Below are 23,801 nucleotides of genomic sequence, written 5' to 3' on the forward strand. Positions count from 1 at the left end.
TGCATTTCTCTAATAATTAGTGATGTTGAGCAGCTTTTCATGTGCCTCTTGGCCATCTGTATGTCTTCTTTGGAGAAATGTCTATTTAGGTCTTCTGCCCATTTGTGGATTGGGTTGTTTGCTTTTTTAATATTGAGCTGCATGAGCTGTTTATATATTTTGGAGGTTAATCCTTTGTCCATTGATTCATTTGCAAATATTTTCTCCCATTCTGAGGGTTGTCTTTTCGTCTTGTGTATGGTCTCCTTTGCTGTGCAAAAGCTTTAAGGTTTCATTAGGTCCCATTTGTTTATTTTTGTTTTTATTTCCATTACTCAAGGAGGTGGATCAGAAAAGATCTTGCTGTGATTTATGGCAAAGAGTGTCCTTCCAATGTTTTCCTCTAAGAGTTTTATAGTGTCCGGTCTTACATTTAGGTCTCTAATCCATTTTGAGTTTATTTTTGTGTATGGTGTTAGGGAGTGTTCTAATTTCATTCCTTTACATGTAGCTGTCCAGTTTTCCCAGCACCACTTATTGAAGAGACTGTCTTTTTCCATTGTATATCCTTGCCTCCTTTGTCATAGATTAGTTGACCATAGGTGCTTGGGTTTACCTCTGGGCTTTCTATCTTGTTCCATTGATCTATCTTTCTGTTTTTGTGCCAGTACCATATTGTCTTGATTACTGTAGCTTTGTAGTATACTCTGAAGTCAGGGAGTCTGATTCCTCCAGCTCTGTTTTTTCCCCTCACGACTGCTGTGGCTATTCGGGGTCTTCTGTGTCTCCACAGAAATTTTAAGATTTTTTGTTCTAGTTCCGTAAAAAATGCCATTGGTAGTTTGATAGGGATTGCATTGAATCTGTAGATTGCTTTGGGTAGTATAGTCATTTTCACAGTATTGATTCTTCCAATCCAAGAGCATGGTATATCTCTCCATCTGTTGGTATCATCTTTAATTCCTTTCATCAGTGTCTTATAGTTTTCTGCATACAGGTCTTTTGTCTCCCTAGGTAGGTTTATTCCTAGGTATGTTATTCTTTTTGTTGCAATGGTAAATGGGAGTGTTTCCTTTATTTCTCTTTCAGATTTTTCATCATTAGTGTATAGGAATGCAAGAGATTTCTCTGTGTTAATTTTGTATCAGCTTTCTTCTGATTTCCATTTGCATGGAATATCTTTTTCCATCCCCTCGCTTTCAGTCTGTATGTGTCCCTAGGTCTGAAGTGGGTCTCTTGTAGACAGCATATATATGGGTCTTGTTTTTGTATCCATTCGGCAAGCCTGTGTCTTTTGGTTTGAGCATTTAATCCATTCACGTTTAAGGTAATTATTGCTATGTATGTTCCTATGACCATTTTCTTAATTGTTTTTCAGTTTGTTTTTGTAGGTCCTTTTATTCTCTTGTGTTTCCCACCTAGAGAAGTTCCTTTAGCATTTGTTGTACAGCTGGTTTGGTGGTGCTGAATTCTCTTAGCTTTTGCTTGTCTGTAAAGCTTTTGATTTCTCCATCTGAATCTGAATGAGATCCTTGCCAGGTAGAGTAATCTTGGCTGTAGTTTCTTCCGTTTCATCACTTTAAGTATATCATGCCACTCCCTTCTGGCTTGTAGAGTTTCTGCTGAGAAATCAGCTGTTAACCTTATGGGAGTTCCCTTGTATGTTATTTGTTGTCTTTCCCTTGCTGCTTTCAATAATTTTTCTGTCTTTAATTTTTGCCAGTTTGATTACTATGTGTCTCGGCATGTTTCACCTTGGGTTTATCCTGTATGGGACTCTCTGCACTTCCTGGACTTGGGTGGCTATTTCCTTTCCCATGTTAGGGAAGTTTTCGACTATAATCTCTTCAAATATTTTCTCAGGTGCTCTCTCTCTCTCTTCTCCTTCTGGGACCCCTATAATGTGAATGTTGTTGCGTTTAATGTTGTCCCAGAGGTCTCTTAGGCTGTCTTCATTTCTTTTCATTCTTTTTCCTTTATTCTGTTCTGTAGCAGTGAATTCCACCATTCTGCCTTCCAGGTCACTTATCCGTTCTTCTGCCTCAGTTATTCTGCTATTGATTCCTTCTAGTGTAGTTTTCATTTCAGTTATTGTATTGTTCATCTCTGTTTGTTTGTTCCTTAATTCTTCTAGGTCTTTGTTAAACATTTCTTGCATCTTCTCGATCTTTGCCTCCATTCTTTTTCCGAGGTCCTGGATCATCTTCACTATCATTATTCTGAATTCTTTTTCTGGAAGGTTGCCTATCTCCACTTCATTTAGTTGTTTTTCTGGGTTTTTATCTTTTTCCTTCATCTGGTACATAGCCCTCTGCCTTTTCATCTTGTCTATCTTTCTGTGAATGTGGTTCTTGTTCCACAGGCTGCAGGATTGTAGTTCTTCTTGCTTCTGCTGTCTGCCCTCTGGTGGATGAGGCTATCTAAGAGGCTTGTGCAAGCTTCCTGATGGGAGGGACTGGTGGTGGGTAGAGCTGGTTGTTGCTCTGGTGGGCAGAGCTCAGTAAAACTTTAATCCGCTTGACTGCTGATGGGTGGGGCTGGGTTCCCTCCCTGTTTGTTGTTTAGCCTGAGGCAACCCAACACTGGAGCCTACGGGCTCTTTGGTGGGGCTCATGGCAGACTCTGGGAGGGCTCACGCCACGGAGTACTTCCCAGAACTTCTGCTGCCAGTGTCCTTGTCTGCACAGTGAGCCACAGCCACCCCCTGCCTCTGCAGGAGACGCTCCAACACTAGCAAGTAGGTCTGGTTCAGTCTCCCCTGGGGTCACTGCTCCTTCCCCTGGGTCCCAGTGCTCACACTAGTTTGTGTGTGCCCTCCAAGAGTGGAATCTCTGTTTCCTCCAGTCCTGTTGAAGTCCTGCATCAAATCCCACTAGGCTTCAAAGTCTGATTCTCTGGGAATTCCTCCTCCTGTTGCCAGACCTTCAGGTTGGGAAGCCTGACGTGGGGCTCAGAGCCTTCACTCCAGTGGGTGGACTTCTGTGGTATAAGTGTTCTCCAGTCTGTGAGTCACCCACCCAGCAGTTATGGGATTCGATTTCACTGTGATTGCGCCCCTCCTACCGTCTCATTGTGGCTTCTCCTTTGTCTTTGGACATGGGGTATCTTTTTTGGTGAGTTCCAGTGTCTTCCTGTCGATGATTGTCCAGCAGCTAGTTGTGATTCTGGTGTTCTCACAAGAGGGAGTGAGAGCACGTCCTTCTACTCCGCCATCTTGGTTCAGGTCCTTTGCCTCTATTTTTCCCTTCAAAGCTGAGCTCGGAAATGCCAAGGAAGACCTGGGGCAGGGACTGGCTCCTCTTGCCTGTCTCTGGGGGTCAGCTCACCCTGAAAGTGTGAATGTGTTGATTGCCCCAGCCCTCAGTGTGCTAACGGTGCATTTTCTGCCTCACAGAGGAGCTGAAGGAGAAGCTGTCAGAGTATGTGGACAAGGTGAACGGCCAGAAGCCAGGCTTCATCAAGGTCGTGCGGCACAGCAAGCAGGAAGGCCTTATCCGCTCCAGGGTCAGTGGTTGGAGGGCCGCCACTGCCCCCGTAGTGGCACTCTTTGATGCCCATGTGGAGTTCAACGTGGGCTGGTAAGTGCCCTCGGGAGCTGAGGAGGATGAGTCCCAATGTGTTCCAGGGGCTGTGGCTCAAATGGGTGCAAAGCCTGCTGAGATCGCAGTCACGATGGGGGAGAGGAGAGATCTGGGTGTACGGGTGACCAGGCCACAGGGCTGGCCCTTCAAGGTAGGGGAGGGTCAGGGATCAACAGGTCAACACACAGTGTCTCAAGTGTTGGTGGCATCAGGTGTGACTCACGCTGGTGTGGTCCTCTAGGAGACGTGATGGGAGAGAGGGATAAATGCTAAGGGCAAAGCGAGAGTTCCAGCCCAGCTAAGGACCAGGATGCGACCCCCGGGAAATGGAGAGCTGGACCAGACACAAGGCAGAAGCCCAACCCCAAAGACAGGAACAGGACCGAGGGGGCAAAGGGAGCCAGGGTGACTTGACGTTGTCACAGGTGCCCTGGGATTCCCCAGATGCCAGGCCAGAGGTAGCACAGAACCTCAGATTCTTTCTACTGGTAAAACTAGGTCTAGAAAATCTTTCCTTCTCTGTCCAGGGCTGCTCAGGTGCTAGGTGGGGCAAGGCCCCAGTGGCTTCAGCCAGGCAGGTACAGGGTACCTGACGCCAGCATCCCTGCAGGCTGGAGGACGTCCTATGGCCCACTGTGTGTGGCTTTGCAGAGAGCCTGGGCTTAGGGGGTCCCAGGTGCTGGGGATGGCCGAGGGTACCACCGTAACCACTATGCGTGATGGTACTGGGGTCTGCTGTTCCCCACCCTAGACTCCAGGTGCCACCCTCTGCCTCCCTGGAGTGGGGTGAGGTGGGCCCTTTAGCAGGAAGGGGCAGCGAGCATGCACACGGCAGAACTGGGTGGAGGCATACTTTTCCATAGCAGGCCCGAATTAAGGCTGTAATGCAGCCATTTTTTATAGGTGAAGTCACTGCTTGCCATTTGTGACTATTCAAAAAGCATTTTCACTGGATTTATGGCCAGAAGAGGAGAGGGACACTTGCTATTTCAAGCTGATTTGGATAAACAGTTGTGCAACAAATGCATTTTTAATGAGAAGCTTATCATTCCTGTCTGCAAACATTTTACTCGCCTCGTGCCCCCAGGGGTTCCGGGCTGCGTGGAAGCCCGATCCCCCCACCTCTCCTTGGGCAGTGGGGACGCGTGGGGTGCGGGTGGCATGTCTGGAAGGACCGAAGCAGCGTCACACAACGGGTGGAAGTAGGTTTGTTCTCACCTCCGTGTCTCTGCCGTCCTCACCTGCCTTTTCCTCCTGGTTGATGCGCTGCATTTTAGCAAAATCAAAGCCCAAGTTGAAAGCTTCCCGTGGAACCTCAGATCTGTTCCTTTCTTCTTTCTTAAGTCTTGATTTCTTTTTTTTCTAATGGAAAAAAGGAAATCAAGCAGACACCAGGATCTGAGGCACTAAGAATCTGTCAGCTCAGCCTGGGACATGCTGAAGGAGGGGTCAGGCCTCTTGCTAGCCCGGAAGCATGGGGGTGGGAGATGGAATAGGGACTCTTTCCCAGGAGGCAGAGCAGCTCTGCCCTGGAGGAGACGGCCAGGAGTTCCTTCCTTCTTCTGTGGGGAAAGGAGCTTTAGAAGGTGCCAGTTTCCCCTCTCTCCCTCTCCCCTATCCAGGGCTGAACCCGTGCTCACCCGCATTAAGGAGAACCGGAAACGGATCATCTCGCCATCCTTTGACAACATCAAATACGACAACTTTGAGATAGAAGAGTACCCGCTGGCCGCTCAGGGCTTTGACTGGGAGCTGTGGTGCCGCTACCTAAACCCCCCTAAGGCCTGGTGGAAACTGGAGAACTCCACGGCCCCAATCAGGTAAAGAATTCTTACCTGGGGGTCTCTCTGTCTTGTCTTCCAGGCAAGGGCTCCCCTCCCAGCCTGACCCTTGTTTCCCAAACTCCAGCTGCATCGGCAAGTGACCTTCAGTCACAGCTTACAGCCTTTGACGATCCCTTTTAAAAGAGCTGTGGCACCCAGAATCCATTCAGAGCCTCAGAGTTACTCATTTCAGCACATCGCTCTGGGACACTTGCTGGGCGCCAACTGCTGTGCTGGGGATACAGAGTGATCAAGACTCGATTCCTGCCCCCAAAAGCCTGGAGTATAGTGAAAGCAGAGAAAACAATTGGAATAAAATAAGTGGGATCACAAATTATTCCCCATGCTGGTGGAAAGTGCATGAAAATTGGGGAGAATCCTTTTCGGAGCCTGTAGCATTCGCATTTGTTTTTTCTTAAGGGCAAGTAGGAGATTGCAAGGTTGGGGCAGGGACACTCATATTCAAAGGAGCAGAGTGAGTTCATGGACACAGAGGAAGTTCAAAGGGACTGGAAGGAAGGAGGACAGTGAGGGGGGAGCCCCAGGCAATGAGGCCGGAGGGGTGGAGAGGTCTACGTGGCCTCTATTTTATGGGTCAGGACTCCTGAAACAGCCATCCCTGCCAGCCTTTATTTCTATCTGGCTAATCACAGATCAGGTGCCTTCATGCTCCCTTCTGATGCCACACAGATGGCATCAGAAGGTGGCCTAGGGGACAGTTCCTGGAATGAAAGAAGAGATTAGAAACTGTTGTTGCTTTGTGTTACGTGAGGGAGAAAGATTACGAAAAATTTAATTGAAAGTGAGAGATTACTATCTGAGATGGCATTTTTCCTTGCCAGAAGGAAAAAACTGTATTCATGTTTAAAACAGGATAGAAGGGCTTCCCTGGTGGCGCAGTGGTTGAGAATCTGCCTGCTAATGCAGGGGACATGGGTTCGAGCCCTGGTCTGGGAGGATCCCACATGCCGCAGAGCAACTGGGCCTGTGAGTCACAACTACTGAGCCCGCGCGTCTGGAGCCTGTGCTCCGCAACAAGAGAGGCTGCGATGGTGAGAGGCCCACGCACCGCGATGAAGAGTGGCCTCTGCTTGCCACAACTAGAGAAAGCCGTCACACAGAAATGAAGACCCAACACAGCAAAAATTAAAAAAATAAATTAATAAACTCCTATCCCCAACATCTTCTTTAAAAAAAAAAAAACAGGATGGAAGAGAACCCCACCTAGCTTTCCTGCGGTTGTCTCTGTCACCTGTCTGTTAGGCCTCTGCCACACTTACGTGGTTAAATATTTGCCAGGAGGTCGCTGTGTACAAGGGCCTTTTACACACATGGTCTCATCTGCTCTTCATCATAACCCGATGACAGCTCACTCATTGTGTCATTCCAGTTTTACAAGTTGAGGAAAGAAAGACTGACAAAGGGGAATGACCCTGCCAAAGGCTCCAGCCAGTGCAGCCAGGATCCAAACCCAGAGCAGCTAGATTCCGTACCTAGTGTCATCCTCCTAGGCACCCACTGTTGAGCTCGGAACTGTTGTGGCTGAATTCTACCCCCAGGTCTGTTGACTGCTATTGGAGGGAAATATGCCATAACACAATGAGCGGTCTTGCAGTAGACTGCACTGGTATTAGCTGCTTCTGTTCCGGGCATCACTAAATGTATCAGCCTAGACTTAGTCAGTAGACCCACATTCTAGGTCCTTGACAGAGAATATCATCTCAGCCTCAGATATTCCATGACCTAATTTTTATCAAAAATCCTAACTGAGAGAAATTATATTAGTGGAAGATTTTGAAAGAACATTCTTGGTTTATACCTGGATGAAGACAGCCCACAGAAAGCTGTGGGTTATACAAGTGTATCTTGCCCACCTTGGAGCTGCGCTTTAGTGCTTTACCCCCACATGATGTAAGCTGTAAAAGGAGCCCAGAGATATCTTCTGTTACGTTCTAAAGGGATGGCTTTAAGATTGTTGTCTGCTACATTCCAAAGTGACCCCTTTAAGAAGACTGACATGAGAAATTTCTTTCAAACTGAAAGGACTGCTATTCCTGAGGAATTAGTATGACATTTCTACATGGGAACTATAAATCTTACTTCTAAGACCATATGTGTTCCTTTTCACCTTGGCCACCAGGAAGCTCAGGGTCAACTTTGTGGGTCCACTTTAAGAATCATGAAAGAAGACACATGCATTCTAACCAGCCTCTAATTTTTGGTGGAATTTTAGTCTTTTCAGACATTTATCTATTTTTTTCAATGTATTTTACATTCTCTTGCAAGCTATTTCTAACCCTTTTGGGAATCAGAAGATATAAATCAGAGACACTTTCAGGCTGAGTAGGTCCACTTAATACCCTAGGCAGTTAATAAATAATGAAGACTGAGGGGACCTGTGCTCTTCTCAGAGTACTGTTTTAGATTCTGTTCTTTCCCTGACTGGGTCTGGCCGTTTAGGGAAGGCCCCCTACTCTGTATCCCAGAATGCCCTGCCCTGCTCAACATTTGAGATATGGGGATATATGTTTATGTATAACTGATTCACTTTGTTATAAAGCAGAAACTAACACACCACTGTAAAGCAGTTATACTCCAATAAAGATGTTAAACAAAACAAAACACATTTCAGTAACATCAAGGAAAAGGCGGAGAGTCCACTCTGCAGGGCTGATGTTTTAAAACCACCATGCATTTAGAGGGGGGATTGTCTGGGCTTCTTCAATGTGCAAGTGCATCTTTTAAAATGATCTTTTGAGTACCAGTTATGTCCCAGAGGTTTTCAAGTGCTTTACATTATTTAATTTAACCCTTGTGAGGTTATAGTTGACTCTGTTTCATAGATCTGGAATCAGAGGCTCAGAGAGTCTAGGGAACTTCTTTCAGAGATGCACAGGCAGAATGGGGAACCTTTCCCCTAGCACTCACCTCTAAAGCCAGGTCACACGTCCCCCCCACCAGAGTAGGAACTCAGCCTAAAGGAACAGTGGCTTGAGGTGGATTGACTGTCCTGGATGCCTGCGGTCTGTGGAAACTGAGCCCATTCAGAATAAAAGGCTGTAATTTGAAAGCAGGAGGGGCAGGGACCCCAAGGCACCAGTCTCTGCCCAAGCAGCCTCCTGCATCAGCATTCTCCAAAGAAATGGCCTGCAAAATGGCTGTTTCTCCACCTTGATGAGATTACAATTTCAAAGATGGGTCCATTTGCATTTGAGTGACAGTTTTCTCATCACTAAGGATTCTTCATTTCTCCTTTTCTTTCCCTCCAATTCCTCAGCCACCAGCTGATAAAATGCTACGCAGGGGCTAGAAGCGGTAGCAGCGTGCAGTGGAACAATTCAAAGTAATTTGTGTAAGATGATGCTTTCAGCAGAGAAGCAGCCCACATGTGCTCGTGCTGATTCACCTAATGTTAATCTCTCCTCGTGACGTTCTGCATCGGATGTCTGTACACAGCCATGAATCCCGCGCTTACACTTGCTAAGGAAAGGCCTTCCAGCTTCTGGACCCACAAGCTGTTGACGTGTTGCTCCAGCCTAAGATCCCTGCTGAATTCCAATCCAGACCAGCTAGCTAGGCCCTGCCGGTTAGATATCTCCCCCTAGTGACTCACAGTCACTTTAAGATCAGTTTTCCCAGCATGGACTCCCTCTTCCTTCTGAAACCAGCTTCTTCTCTATCCCCCCTATTGATGGGTGGTCCCCACTCCACCATCACCCAAGCAGAACACCAGCTGGCATCCAGATTCCTCCCCTTCTCTCATCTTCATCGTTCATATGTTTCAAAGTTCTGCTGCTTTTACCTCAAAATATGTCTTTAAATAATCTCTGTCTCCGGTCCTGGTACTCTGGTCCAGGTCTTCATCATTGCCCATCTGGATATAGCAACAAGCTTCCCAACTGGATTCCTCGATTTCTACCCAATCTCCTCCAATCTCAATCACCCCACAGCTGCCTGAGTATTCTTTTTCCAAACACAGATCTGCTTATACCACTGTCTGCTTAAAATTCTTCTTTCACGCTCATTTACCTACAGATAAAATCCAGATGATTTACCATGCTATCCAAAGCCCCAACTCGTCTCTCTAAAGGGACCAAGGTGAAGGGTGGGAGAGTTGGTGTGGGTGCCCGGGTAGAAACAAAAACTGGCTATGCAGTTCAGAGTGCAGGGGTCAGGGCAGCCAGAGATACAGTCACGCAGTGTAGACTGGTAGGCTGAGCACCACTTCTCTGGGCTGACATACATGCAAGCACCACCAGAAGTGATGGCTGGTCCCAGGACACAAGCTGTCTCCCACTGCCCTGCTGAAACAACCTCCCTGGAATAGCTGGTGAGGGTGGACCCAGGAGGGCCACTCGGAGAGCAAGGCCCACACCAGTTCTGGCAGCAAACGAAGGGAGAGGACCAGATCCTCCTGGCAGGAAGGCAGCACTGCTCTTACTGCTCTGGCGGCCCCCATGAGACAGCCCCTCTGCTAACCACTGGCCATGTCCCCATGCCCTGCAGGAGCCCTGCACTCATTGGCTGCTTCATTGTGGACCGGCAATACTTCCAGGAGATCGGCTTACTGGATGAAGGCATGGAGGTCTACGGAGGCGAGAACGTCGAGCTCGGGATCAGGGTGAGCAGGGTTTCCCACCCATAGGGCGTGGCTCAGCTCCCCAGAGGGTGAATGAGTCCAGGAGTGGAGAAATGCGGCTCAGGGTTGAAGGTGGTGGACTGATTCTGGACGTCCAGTGCCTAACCTTGGTCCATGTGTATGTGATCAGGGCTGGTGGGGATGGGATAGAGACACAGGTAGGGAACTATAGAATTTTCAGGAAGAAAAGAACATCAGAAACTACTTTGGCTGGGGTGGGGACATGGGAGATTTGAGCTCCCAAATCAAGGGTGACATCTTGGCTAAAATCAAACACAGACTTCTCAGGGATGAGCAAAGGGGTGCTCCAGGAAGGGGCTGCTGAGCAGGAGGGACCCTCAGAGTCACTTTCTTATACTGTCACCTCCCTTTGGGATTTCTCACTCTGTTATTCTCCATCTCCTCCTCCTCAGTGGCCAACAGAGCCTTCCTAAAGACTTTGTCAAGAGAGGGCTCCAGAGAAATAAACCCACGGGGAATAAACAGCAAAACACAGCCAGGCTCACTCCATGTGGGTTTCTGACCCACCACGTGTTGGTCAGACCCTCAGGCCCGTACATGCCTCATACTACTTTCCAGAGACATCTGCCGTCCTACCCCAAGGTACAGGGCCCTTTGCAGTTATCAACGTGCGGTGTGAATCCACACCAGGTACAATTTAATCTCTCATCCTACAGGAACATTTCCAAGGCTCTGGCCCCTTTCTCTCGGCCCATGCAAAGATAACTCCAAAAGGAACCCCATCCCTATGACTGAGGGACACATTAGGTCCCTTGGCAGGTGACAGAAATGTGATCATGGATACGAGGAAGGACCTCGTCCACTACAGGGAAGCCCACCCCTCTGTCTAGGCTGTGGTCCTAGCCTCATGAAGAAACCAACATGCAAGCTGTGCTTGTCCTCACAATGGCCCCCACGGTCCTCTCCACAGGGCTCTTTAAGCAGCCTGGCACACCATGCACTACAGGCTCGCCAGCCCCTGGCCAGCCCTTGTACCTGCTGGTGTTCATGGCAATCATCTGAGATGTTCCCCCTCGCTGCCTGCCCCCCATGCAGTCCACCCAGTATCTGCCTTGTTCCCACTAGTGACCCCATTCTTGCCCCTTTCGCCTTAGTGTCTGTATCTGGCATCTCTTGTTCCTAATCTTTGGTGTCCTCTCGAGGACTCCAGCTTGAGTGCACCCTCCTTACTTCCTATCTCCAACCCACTGGGCAGTCAACTGGCCCTGGACAGTCCTCACCCTGCCCTGAGGGGAGACTGGGCACCTCCAATGAGCATCTCACAATACCTCCAATAGCCTGGCAGGCAGTGTGGGCCTGACTTGTCACCCAGACTTAATACTAGGGCTTTGAGGTCTGGCGGCAGGAGCAGGCTGCCTGAAGCCGAGCTTAGGAAACGCTTCCAGACACCTGTTTTCACTGAAACCCAGAGAAATCTCTTTGGAGACAGTCAAGCTGCGTGGGCTTATTGGGGAACTAATATATTCATAGAGGACAGAGGCCGCATAATCACCCTCACGTCTCCGCTCTCCCTACACTGGTCATTTATTCACCATTTGCATCCTCACCATCTCATTTCCGCACGTTCCTGGATAAATGCTTGCCCCCAAACATAATATTTTTTACTAGGAGCCGCTGCTGGGAATTGGCTGAGCGGGCAGGACCGCCTCCAGTCACTTATGTTCTCTGGGTAAAAATGTCTAGGAATGGAGAAAGGAATTAGATTTGTGAACTGTGCTTCCAGCACGTATGTGCGTCAATCACGGAGTGGTGGGAGGCTCCTGGCTTTTCCTTGCCTAGATTATAAAGCTGCTCTGGAGTGTGGGCCTGGGTGAGGCTTTCAAATACTTGTTTAAAATTTGGGGGTTTGATGCTTGGGGTGTAAAATACAGTATAAAATGTTGCCTGGCTTTTTTTCCTCTGTCTCTTCCCTCCCCTTTGACAGAGGTGAAGTATCATGGAGTTGAAGGAAAGGTGGCTCTTAAAGCAGGGACCCAACAACTTGTTGGCTGGCAGAGCTGAGGACAGAGGGAGGGGCTAGTTAATTTGAATTTCCATTCCAGGTCCCCGCTAAAGGGATACAGAACCTCCAGCCATCTTCAAAACAGACGTTCACATTTTGTGTGGTTATTAGTGTTTTTCTTTCATGTTTATGAGTTAACATCTCAGTGCCTCACTTTCTCCATCTAGGATCTCCCTTCGGTTACTCTCCAGGATTATATGTAAAAATGAGAGACATTGCTTTCCTCCCCTCATTCATTTAGAGGCAACTTATTCAAAGTCCTTACCCATTTGGAACACAGAAATAGAGCTGTTTGCACAATTATTCATTACCTGCTCTGGCACTGTACTTATATAATCCATCTACAAAACACCCTAAAAAGTAGCTGTTATCGTAATACTCCTTTTTTCAGATGAGAAAATTGTGAAATAAAGAGCTTACATAATATGTTCTCAAGGTCATATGACTTATAAGAGGTAGAGAAAAGATTCAACCCCAGATCTTTATGATTCAAAAGCCTCGCTAGCTAGATATACCACAGTGACCTAGGGATAAAAGTCCTTTGAGCATTCCCAAAAGAGCATTACAATGTCCATGCAGTAATTTTCTTCTACTTTACTCACAGTTGTGTCTACTGAGTCCTCATTTAAAGCCTTATTCTTATTTTGCACTCAATTCTAATAAGCCTTTTTTTTCCCCCCCGGTTTATAAGTCCACAACTCAGTGGGGAAAAGAAGAACTGCTGTGGGCAAGCAGAATGAAAAGCGTGAGAAGTAAGAGCTGACATTGAATAGGAGGCAGATTATACAGATGATGGCTATAAAATACTAGAATATTTAAGAAAGTATTCAAGAGCTGGCAAGGAATTAAGAAGTTGTTAGAAACTGTTATCTGTTCAGTTGAGTCCCCTTTAAAATATGTTGAAATTCTAACCCCCTGTACCTGTGAATATGATCTTATTTGGAAATAGGATCTTTGCAGATATAATCAGGTTAAGATGAGGTCATACTGCATTAGGGTGGGCCCTAATCCAATATAACTAGTGTCCTTATAAGAGAAGGAAAATCTGGGCACAGACAGACACAGAGGGAAGATAATCATGTGAAGATGGAGACAGAGATTGGAGTTACGATGCCACAAACCACAGAATGCCTGGGGCTACCAGAAGCTGGAAGAGGCAAGGAAGGATCCTCCCCTAGAGGCTCTGGGGAGAGCATGGCCTACAAATACTTGATTTCAGACTTCTAGCCTTCAGAACTGTGAGTGAATACATTTTTTGTAGTTTTAGGTGATCCAGTTTGCTGTGCTTTGTTATAACAACCCAAGGAAATCAACACAGACACCAAAACCTAAGTGAAAGTAGGAATCAGAGAAAGCCTGAGTCCATTATATTTGAAGAACGTGATGATTTGAAGTTTGTGATTTCCCAGTTTCATGGAGTATACAGAGGACAGGATACAAAGCCTAAGGCTTGACCAGCATTAAGAATCTAGTAAAATATTCCCTACCCTTTACCTCCCATAAAGCTGGAACTGCAAAGGCCCATTATCTGAGTATAAAGATGGGCTAGAAATACTCCCACCCACATTTTCATCATTAGAGTGAAAATCGCCTGTCTCAATCTTGTGCTAGGAGGAAAGGAAAAATTCTCTTCTGTGAATCCCTCCCTTGCATCTATCATTCAAAATCAAAATACTTCGTGGTTCAGAAAATCTTGAGAGGAGAATTTAACTTAAAGCTGTTAGAAGTTCTTAGGCATCTGCAAAAGTGTACATGAATCCTCTCTGGGAAAAACCCCTTTAACCCAAGCCACAAAACTTCTCACAGCTAGAGTTCCAAGGAATGTGAGTTCAGTTTTTTTTTTTTTTTTTTTAAATCATGAACCAGACAAGGGAAAAAGAAAGAACCAAGAGCAAACACCAGCAGAAGCATTAGATAGCCAAATGTGATCTACAAAGTCTTCAAGTATTGAATCTATCAGAAGTAGGATATCAAATAAGTTGTATAATACATTTAAATAAATAAAAAGAGATTGAAATTATGAGTAAGAAGCAAGGGACTATAAAAAGACCAGTCACATTAGTATAAAAATAGAATTTCAAACATGAGAAATATAAAAATGTGAATTGAAAGCTTAATGGATGAATTAAACAGCTAGATGGATATTGTTAAAGGAAAAAAGATTGAGTAAACTGGAAAACAGAGCTGAAGAAATTATTCAACATTACCCCAGGAAGACAAAGACAAAAATATGAAAGAAAGAGGTTGAGAGACATGTAAAAATGAGAGGGAGTGTCTAATATCTTAGAATTCCAAATGGAAATGATAGAGGATTAGACAAAAGCAATATTTGAATATATAATGACTGAAAATGTTCCCATATTGATGAAAGACACCAATCCTCAGATTAAGGAAGTCAACCTATCCAAAGCAGGATAAATACAAAAATATTCACATTTAGACATATCATAGTGGAACCACAGAAAGCCAAAGACAAAGGAGATCTTACAGCAGTCAGAGAGAAAAGATAGACTACCTAAAATTTAATGATAATTAGAATAACAGTGGATTTTCCAATGGCAATAATGGAATGCAGAGGACCATGAAATAATATCTTCAATATCTGAGAGAAAATATCAACTTTTATATGTATACTCAATTTAAAAAATCCTTCAAAAATAGGGAAGAAGAAAGCCATTTTCTGACACACAAAAACTGAGTTTGCTACTAACAGATGCTCAATAAAATAAATTTTAAAAGACATACTTCAGGTATAAGGAAAATGAGCCAAGAAGGAAATCTGAGATAAAAAGAGAATAATTAGCTCATATATGAGTAAATCTAAAGAAATATTCATGGTAAATAATGTATTGCAAAGTTATAAAAACAAATTAAAACTACAGTGTATGATGACAATTGCAAATAAGTTGGGAGGGGTGATTGTAAATAAAGTGCCCTAAAATGCCTATATTATTAATGAAGATGGAAAAGATTCTGGTTGACTTTAAATTCTGATAAATTAACCATATTAAAATTTCTTGGGGGGCCATGAAAATCATATGTATAAAAAGTATAACTTCCAAAGTAGTAGAGGGGAAAAATGAAATATGAAAATGGTAAGAAAGAGAAATAAAACAGGTGATACAAGAAAAAAACATATAAAATGGTAGAAATAAATCCAAATATATCAGTAAATATGGTAAATTTGCATGGGCCAAATTAAAAGACTAACATTTTTAGGCTAGATTTTAAAAAATATCTGTAGGCTCTTTATCAATATAAACCTGAAATATAATAATATAGAAAAGTTAAGATATAAACGAATGGAAGAAGTCATAACAGGTAAATACCAATCAAAAGAAAGTTGCTGTAGTTATGTTAATATTAGAAGAAATACCATTACAAAATACTTTAGGATAAATAAGGAAGATTTCTACAAGATGATAATATGTTAAGCCCATCAGGAATATATAACAGTTGTAAGTTTTTATGTGCCTAATTGCACAGCTTTAATTTATATGAAGTAAAAATGGATAGAATTTCAAGGAGACATCAACATCACCACTAATGTAGTTGAGGATTTTAATAAATTTTCCCAGTAATTGATAGACCAACATAATTAATAGTTTGAATCAAATGGGCATATATATAACCCTGCATCTCACAACTACAAAATTGAACAATTTCAAGGGAATAACATCACATAAAACATGTTATCCGACCACGATGGAATTAAATTAAAAATCCATAACTAAAAAGTATAGGCAGAAGCCATATTTTTGGAAATTGTGAAACATTTCTGAATAACTCATAGGTCAAAGAAGAAATTATACTAGAAATTTGAAAATATTTTGAACTGAATGGTAACAAATATACTACATATTACGTTATGTGAAATGCAACCAAAATAGCACTTAAGAAAAATTGTAAATCAAAACAGTATGGTATTGGCATAAAATCAGACACATAGATCAATGGAACAGAATAGAGATCCCAGAAATAAACTCATGCATAAATGGTCAATTAATTTACAACTAATGAGCCAAGAATATACAACAGAGAAAAGATGATCTCTTCAATAAATAGTATTGGAAAAACTGGACAGCCATATGCAAAATAATGAAACTGGACCGTTATCTAACACCATACACAAAAATTAACTCAAAATGGATTAAAGACCTGAGCGTAAGACCTGAAATCATAAAACTCCTAGAAGAAAACATAGGCGGTAAGCTTCTTGACATCTGTATTTTCAAAGCTCTTTCCCTACAGTTATCCTGGTTAATGTACACAGCAATCAAGTGCCATAGGCAAGCCAGATATTATTACCCTAATAGTGTTATACAATTTAAAATGTTTATATTGGCCAAAAAAGTTAATTCATTCTATGGTTTATTATCTTATTATTAAAATCATCATTTTAGCAACAAAGTTAACAAGAAATCAATTTAAGTACTCTGTAATCTATAAAGTGCTCTATACTAAACATGATCATATCTATCATTATTATACACGTAGATGTATATGTTGCATAAATATACAACCATACGTTTCATCTAGTGCTTTATTTTTTTAAGCACGCTTTAATTTGTAAGGAGTATTGTAGTCCTACTATAAGCAAGTCCCATTGCTTGGGGCTTGGTGACAGTCACCAAAATTCAAAGTACTGCATTAGAGCATACAGTTGGCTAAACCTAGATTATAGGCCCATGCTTAGTTGCCAGGGGTCAGAGACCCTTTCAGGTTCCATGGGCCCAAGTATTACACATGATGTGGTCCCTCATATAGGAAGGGAATTTAGAACCTTAGAGTTTAGGTACAAATGTCCTCTAAAACATGTAATATAATATCTAGGATATTGTACTCCATATCCCAAAGATTTTATCATAAATAGGATTTTTTTAAAAACTTCTTTATTATGAACAACTTCAAACATATCCAAAAATAGAGAGAATAGTATAATAAATCCCCTTGCATCCATCACCCAGTATCAACTTTATCAACTCATGGACAATTTGGTTTTAATCTCTGTCCTTACCCAATCCTCCCCAACTCCAGTTATTTTGAAGCAAATCTCAGACATTATATCATCAAAAAAAATTTCATTATGCATCTAAAATAGAGAAGAACTTTTTAAAAGAAACATGATCACAATACTATTTCCGTCCTAAAAGTACTGAAAAGAATTCCTTAATACCATCAAATATTCAATCAGTGTTCAAATTTCCCCCAATTCTCTCATAACATTTTTTTACTTTGTTTTACAATTGTTTCTTGAATCAAGATCCAGTTGATTAATATATCTTGCAAGTCTCTATTAATCTGCTGGATTTCTTTCTCCATCTCTTTTTTCTCCTTGTAATTTATTTTTTTGTTTGTTTGTTTTTTGTTTGTTTGTTTGTTTTTTTGTGTTACGCGGGCCTCTCACTGTTGTGGCCTCTCCCGTTGTGGAGCACAGGCTCCGGACGCGCAGGTTCAGCGGCCATGGCTCAGGGGCCCAGCCGCTCCGCGGCACGTGGGATCTTCCCGAACCGGGGCACGAACCCGCGTCCCCTGCATCGGCAGGCAGACTCCCAACCACTGCGCCACCAGGGAAGCCCCTTGTAATTTATTTTTAAAGACATCAGGTTATTTGTCCTGTGGAGACTCCCACAGTCTAGATTTTCCTGATTGCTTTCCCCTGATGTCATCTAACATGTCCTTCTGTTCCATATATTTCTTCTACATTGCTAGTTAGACCTAGAGATGTAGGTTCGATTTTGTAGCAAGAATGTTTCATAGGCAGTACGCGTGTACTTTTATCACAAGGTACTTAATGTCTTGCTGTCTCTTTATCCTGTTTCATTGCTACCTCTAACATAAACATTTTGCTTTACTTTACACTTTAAAAAAATAAAAGGGAATATGTATATATTTACATCTCCTCTTTCTTAGATAAATGGTAGTATGCTATGCACACTTTTCACTATTTTATTATATAAACTTTTTTCTGAAGACTGTAATAGTATATAGGGGTATTCCTTATTGTTTTTTCATAGCTGCATGGTATTCCAATGAATGCACATTCCATGGTTTATTCTACCAGTTTCTTGTTGAGGGCACAGTTCTACAATGAATTGTCTTGTGCATACAGTTTTTCATATTTTTCTGGACTATTGTTTGAATAGGTTCCTAAAAGTGAAATTGTGAGGTCAAAGGGCAAATGCATGTGTAATTTTGCTAGACATCATCAAATATCCTTGCAGAGGGGTAGTATTTTTCCCACCAGGAATGATGAAGGTGCCTGTTTCCTCGCAGTCAACCAACAAAGTATGTTGTGGAATATTTGGGGTGTTGCCAATCTGACAGATGAGAAGTGGCTTTCAGAGTAGTTTTAATTTGCATTTCGCTTATTAAGACCTAGGCTGAACAGCTTTTCACATGATTAAGGCCATTTGCATTTCTTTTTTCCATGGGCTTTTCATATCTTTGGCCCATTTTCCTGCAGGATCGTTAATCTTTATTTTTAGAGTCTCTTTACACATTAGGGATGGTAATACTTTACCTATCATATACATTGCAAATATTTTCTCTCAGTGTGTTACTTGTTTTTTGTTACTCGTCTTTTAATTTTTCTTCTGGTGTTTTTTTGCCATGCAAGTTTTTGTTTGTTTGTTTGTTTGTTTTAATGTAAGCAAAAGTCTTTTTCCTTCTTGCTTCCAGAGTTTAGACAGAGTAAAGTTTACCCACTATAAGGGTAAAGAAAAATTCACCTATGTTGTTTTCTAATACTTGTAGGGTTGTATTTTTTACATTTTAATCTCTGACTCATTCAGAATTGATCCTGATGTATGGTGTGAGGAATGGACCCAATGTCTTATTTTTCTATATGGCCATCCAGTTATCCTAACACCTTCTATTTAAAATTACATCTTTTCCTCACTGGTTTGCAGTACTACCTTTATCATAGACTAAATTGCCGTACATATTTTGGTCTGTTTCTGGATTTTCTACTCTAGCTCCATTAATCTGTGAGTGTATTCATATGCTAATATCATACAATTTTAATTATGTAGCCTTTATATTGTTTGTAAGTTCAAACTTAAAAATGTTTGTAAGTTATATTAAGTTTGTAAGTTCGATTCTGGTTTGCCAACTGTGTATCATGGAGATCTTGGATTCAAAGGAAGAGAAGATCTGTGAGAGACAGAAATATCACCTTTCCCACTTCCTTCCTATCTAGACTTTAAAATACTTAATGTCAAGATTTATGGCTACTTAATTTTCACACTGATGCTTGGAACCTAGTATGTGCTCAATGAACAGGTTTCAAATTTGAAGACCAGTCAAGTGTAAGAGAATTTTATTCTATATATCTCAGAAAGTTAGAGCCATGAACAGTGGGGTGGAAGCTGTAATGGATGTAGTTATCAATTCAATATGAGAAACAAATATTAGAATCATAAAAAGGAAGGGATGCCTAATGGAATCGTGAGCTCCCTATAATAGGACATGAACATGACCACCCCTCGGTATTACTAGAAAGAGATGAGATTTATGACCAAAATACTAATAGTTAATAGTAGTGTAGCTGTAATTATATGTGAGCTACTGTCCTAAGTGCTTTACATGTATTAACTCCCTTAATCCTTGCAGCAACCTTGTAATGTAGAATCTTTTATTACCCCCACTTCCAGGAGGGTATACTGAAGCACAGAGAAGTGATATAACTTGCCCTAGGAAAATCGTAGGACATATATACACTACCAAATGTAAATAGCTAGCTAGTCGGAAGCAGCTGCATAGCACAGGGAGATCAGCTCGGTGCTTTGTGTCCACCTAGAGGGGTGGGATAGGGAGGGTGGGAGGGAGAAGCAAGAGAGAGGAGATATGGGGATATATGTATATGTATAGCTGATTCACTCTGTTATACAGCAGAAACTGACACACCATTGAAAGCAATTATACTCCAATAAAGATGTTAAAAGAAAATGGTAAAGCTGAGATTTCAACCCAGGAAGAGTGGCTTCAGAAACCATTATGCCTTATATAGATAGGCATAGTGTAGTGGCTTTCAGTAAGAAATCAGATCAGATTTCTCATGATCTCCTTGTGGGTTCATTTATGTGTGTATTCATTCATTCATTCTTGCCAGGTGCTGGGAAACTGGAGGTGAATGACATAGACCCTGTCTTTGAGTGGCCCTCAGTCTAGTGGGAGAGACAACCACCTCCCCATCTTCTAAGTATCAATACTAATCTAACAGATTATAGAAAATGTCATGAGCTTAAACAGGATGTTTTGATCCCTTCCTCCATTGTGACTTTAAGGACTTCTGTGTTTTTTGATCTACCAATGGCGACTGTAGTAAGTATACAACTCAGAGAAACTGCTGACACTATTTCTTGTGAGAGTTCTAAAAAAAAAAATAAAACAAAAAATGCAAACTATTATTCTTTTTCCAAATTATGAGTAGTAGTAAAGATCATCAACACGAACTAAAGCAACAAACAAAAATGAACACAGTAAAAATTTTAAAAGCTAAAAAATTGATTGAAGAAATGAATAGTAATATAATTTACATCTGCAAAATTTGATTCAGGAAAACTAAACTTGGTTGAAATCATGACCACAAAAGAAAACTCTGTGATGGAGGCCATAATTGTAAAAAAGATGTAGATTTAAAAATTGCTGATAGATAAGTCATATCTTAGTTGTAAAATCAATGCAAAAAAGTATTAACCCCATGAACATAAGTCTAGTAAAATAAAATTCGAAAATTAGCATAAAAGGAAATATATTTTAATTACATTATATAGAAAATTGACCAAGAGAATTAAAGTCCCTTAATGACATTTATTCCAGAAAGTACTTCCTGGATGAGAATTCATCATTGTGAATGTAATTCGGATTGAAGCACTAAGGCATAACCCAGTGCTATGGACCAAAATGGCAAGGATGAAAGATGCTGTGTGCTTTACAGTAGCACCCAAGAGGGAGTGACCCCTCTACCCCTGGGAGCTGGCTGAGGCTTCACAAAGGAGGCAGCATTTAGGCTGGGCCTAAGCAATGAAGGTGTGTTATTCAGGTGGGAAGAGGAGGACAGGTGTTCCAGAGAGTTGAGGTGACACGTGCAAAGTGACAGCTGAGAAAGAGCATGACTGTGGCTGAACTCTAAGGCTGGGAACTAGGGGTCTGTAACATGGGGCTAAAACAGAGGGCCAGTGACAGACAAGGTAGGGCAGTCAGATGGAGAAAAAGAGTGGTCATTGGCAATCCAGCGGGTGGCCTTCGGTGGGCTCTTTGCTCATCCTGGCTTGTCCAACATTTTTATCAATGACTTAAGTAAAAGGAAAAGGTGAACTTATGGTGGATGACCTATTACTGGGAGAGTCCAGACAGACATTTCCTTGGTTTCTAACATTGGCCTTTCTAGGTCTGAAATGTCTAAGAGTTGGTTTAGTGACATCAACTCTTGGGCAACAGAAGATTATTATTTCATAAAGCAGATACATGCTCCACAGTTGGTAGCGGTATTAGGCCACAAGTCGGGAAGATGATGATAATATTATTAATCATAAGAATAACGAGTGGAGGAACTTCCATTTATTGGATGCTCTTGACCTATCACTTTGTTTATATTATCTTGTTAATTTTTATGTAAGTCCCATGAGGCCCGTGTTGTTATCCCCATTTTGTAAGTCAGGAAGCTGGAAGTAATAGGATAAAATGCCTCCCCAAATCACTCAAGATAAGAACCAGCCTGAGTGGTTTCAAGGTTCATACCTTATCACTGTGTCACGATGCCCATCCACCTCTGCCTTCAGGGTTTAAAATTGTCCATGGCATAAAGTTTAATTTCAGGAGCTAACCTGGGTCAGCATCGCTTTGGAAAAGGACCACAGTATTGTTTCAGTGCTGGAGGATTCAGCCCAAATCCCTCATGGGAGACGGGGCCTAGTTCAGACAGTACCACGCAATGTCTTCACCTGAGGTCGCAGGAGACATCAAAACTGGAGGGGGTGACAGAGACAAGAGCTGAGCTGAAAGCCAGAGTCCAGAGTGTCAGAAAGGAGGTAGATTGAGGAACTGCCAAATGAGAAGAGCTGGTAACAGGAGGTCAGAAACCTGGGTTCAGGGAGCCAGAGACACAGAGGAGGAAGAGAAAGCAAAGTAGGGGATATAGCAACTGCCCAGAACAGGCATCGCCATTATTTGAAACTTTTACAAAATATATCTAGGGTTAAAGAGCTAGAGACTTTGCTAGAATTACTAGTGAAAGAGGCCCAAGCAAATGTATGTGTGCTTGTTAACCCTGCAGGATACTGAAGCGCCCGAGGGACCACACGGTTCTCCCCAGAGGGCTTAGAAGGCTGAGTAAGCTCATTGCTGACATCACCCAGCCTTGGGTGAGAACAAGGACGCTAATTAAGAACACTGGATACCATGATTTTAGGTACATCGACTAGTCTCTGCCAGCACAGTGACAGAGACGTGAAAAGGAAGAGAAGGGGTGTGGGCACCAGTGTGCTCGCTCAACTGGAAAGGTCTCAGGAGACCCCCAGAAGCAACATCTCATAGAAAGCCTACATGCAGATTCTCTGACCCACCCCCCGTCCCTGGAGACAGAGAAAATTAAACACCTTAAATTGGATTTTAGTCTGTTGCTTCTAAATGTTATGGTTGGTCCAAGCCAGCTGGAGCTAGAGTTCAGAATAACCCGCAAGCTTAGAGCAACACGTCCTTCGTGGGGGGGGGGGCTTGGGGCGGAGGGTGTCGTGGGCTGCCACCGTTTTGTATCATTCTTTCGTGAACTGGGATCTGCCGTGGCATTGTCCTTCAGCTGCTGTCATGGGGTAAATAAAGCCCACAGGAGGCTGCAAGCCGTACAATGGAATAACTGTTCCATCTATGCCGTCTTCTGAGGCCAAGGATTTCAAGACATGAGACACAGGTTTCAAGGTTGGGGGCTTTTGTTCTTCCTAAGGGCATTTTCCCAGTGACTCAAAACTTTTTTTTTTTTTGGTACGCGGGCCTCTCACTGTTGTGGCCTCTCCCGTTGCGGAGCACAGGCTCCGGATGCGCAGGCTCAGTGGCCATGGCTCACAGGCCCAGCCGCTCTGCAGCATGTGGGATCTTCCCGGACCGGGACACGAACCCATGTCCCCTGCATCGGCAGGCGGACTCTCAACCACTGAGCCACCAGGGAAGCCCGACTCAAAACTTTTGCTAAGGCATTGTCCATGTGTTCCCTTAGCGCTGTGTTAGATGCTAATAGTGGTCTGAGTGCTCATTGGAGGTCAAGATGTAGCCATTCATGGTCCTTATAAATGAGTTATTAAAGTTTGACAAAGATGGCATTGAGATTTCAAGCCCAGATGCTGAGAGATTTGGGGGTACCATTGACTAAGAAAGGGGTCTTTGGTGTAGAGAGTTGGTTTGTGGGGAAAAATGGGGCAAGTTTGATATTAGAAATAACAATGGAAATAACCAGAAAGCTCGCATTATTTGTCCGTCTATTTATTTACACAGTGAACATTTATTATGCTGCTTGTGTTCTGCACTTGGCATTAGGGGAGAAATGTAATACCCAGATCTTGACTTCAGCAAGAAGCCAGAACTAAAGGTAAAGAGAAGATCTGGAGGTGAGACAGGGGATCAGGTGCCCTCTGTGTGCCCACGGAAGGTACGAGGATGGAGGAGCCCAGAGAGATGGAAGTCTGAACTAGAAAGAGATTTTAGAATTGAGCATGGGCATAGGAAATGGGGCAGGTGGCAGGGTGGTGCCCATAGTTACA

At 43.0% G+C, this 23,801-nt stretch overlaps 1 protein-coding gene across 4 annotated transcripts in view; it reads left to right on the forward strand.

The window, feature by feature from the left end:
* The window catches only part of GALNT18 (polypeptide N-acetylgalactosaminyltransferase 18), a 362,747-nt gene that overhangs the window by 237,849 nt on the left and 101,097 nt on the right, over positions 1 to 23,801 (forward strand). For all 4 annotated transcript variants that reach the window (XM_067749893.1, XM_067749894.1, XM_067749892.1 and 1 more), the window contains exons 4-6: positions 3,374 to 3,557; positions 5,183 to 5,380; positions 9,890 to 10,004. In XM_067749893.1, the coding sequence (XP_067605994.1) occupies positions 3,374 to 3,557; positions 5,183 to 5,380; positions 9,890 to 10,004 (497 nt within the window). The remainder of the gene's footprint in view (positions 1 to 3,373; positions 3,558 to 5,182; positions 5,381 to 9,889; positions 10,005 to 23,801) is intronic.

This window comes from Pseudorca crassidens, chromosome 9 (assembly GCF_039906515.1).
Source record: "Pseudorca crassidens isolate mPseCra1 chromosome 9, mPseCra1.hap1, whole genome shotgun sequence".
NCBI classification, from domain to species: domain Eukaryota; kingdom Metazoa; phylum Chordata; class Mammalia; order Artiodactyla; family Delphinidae; genus Pseudorca; species Pseudorca crassidens.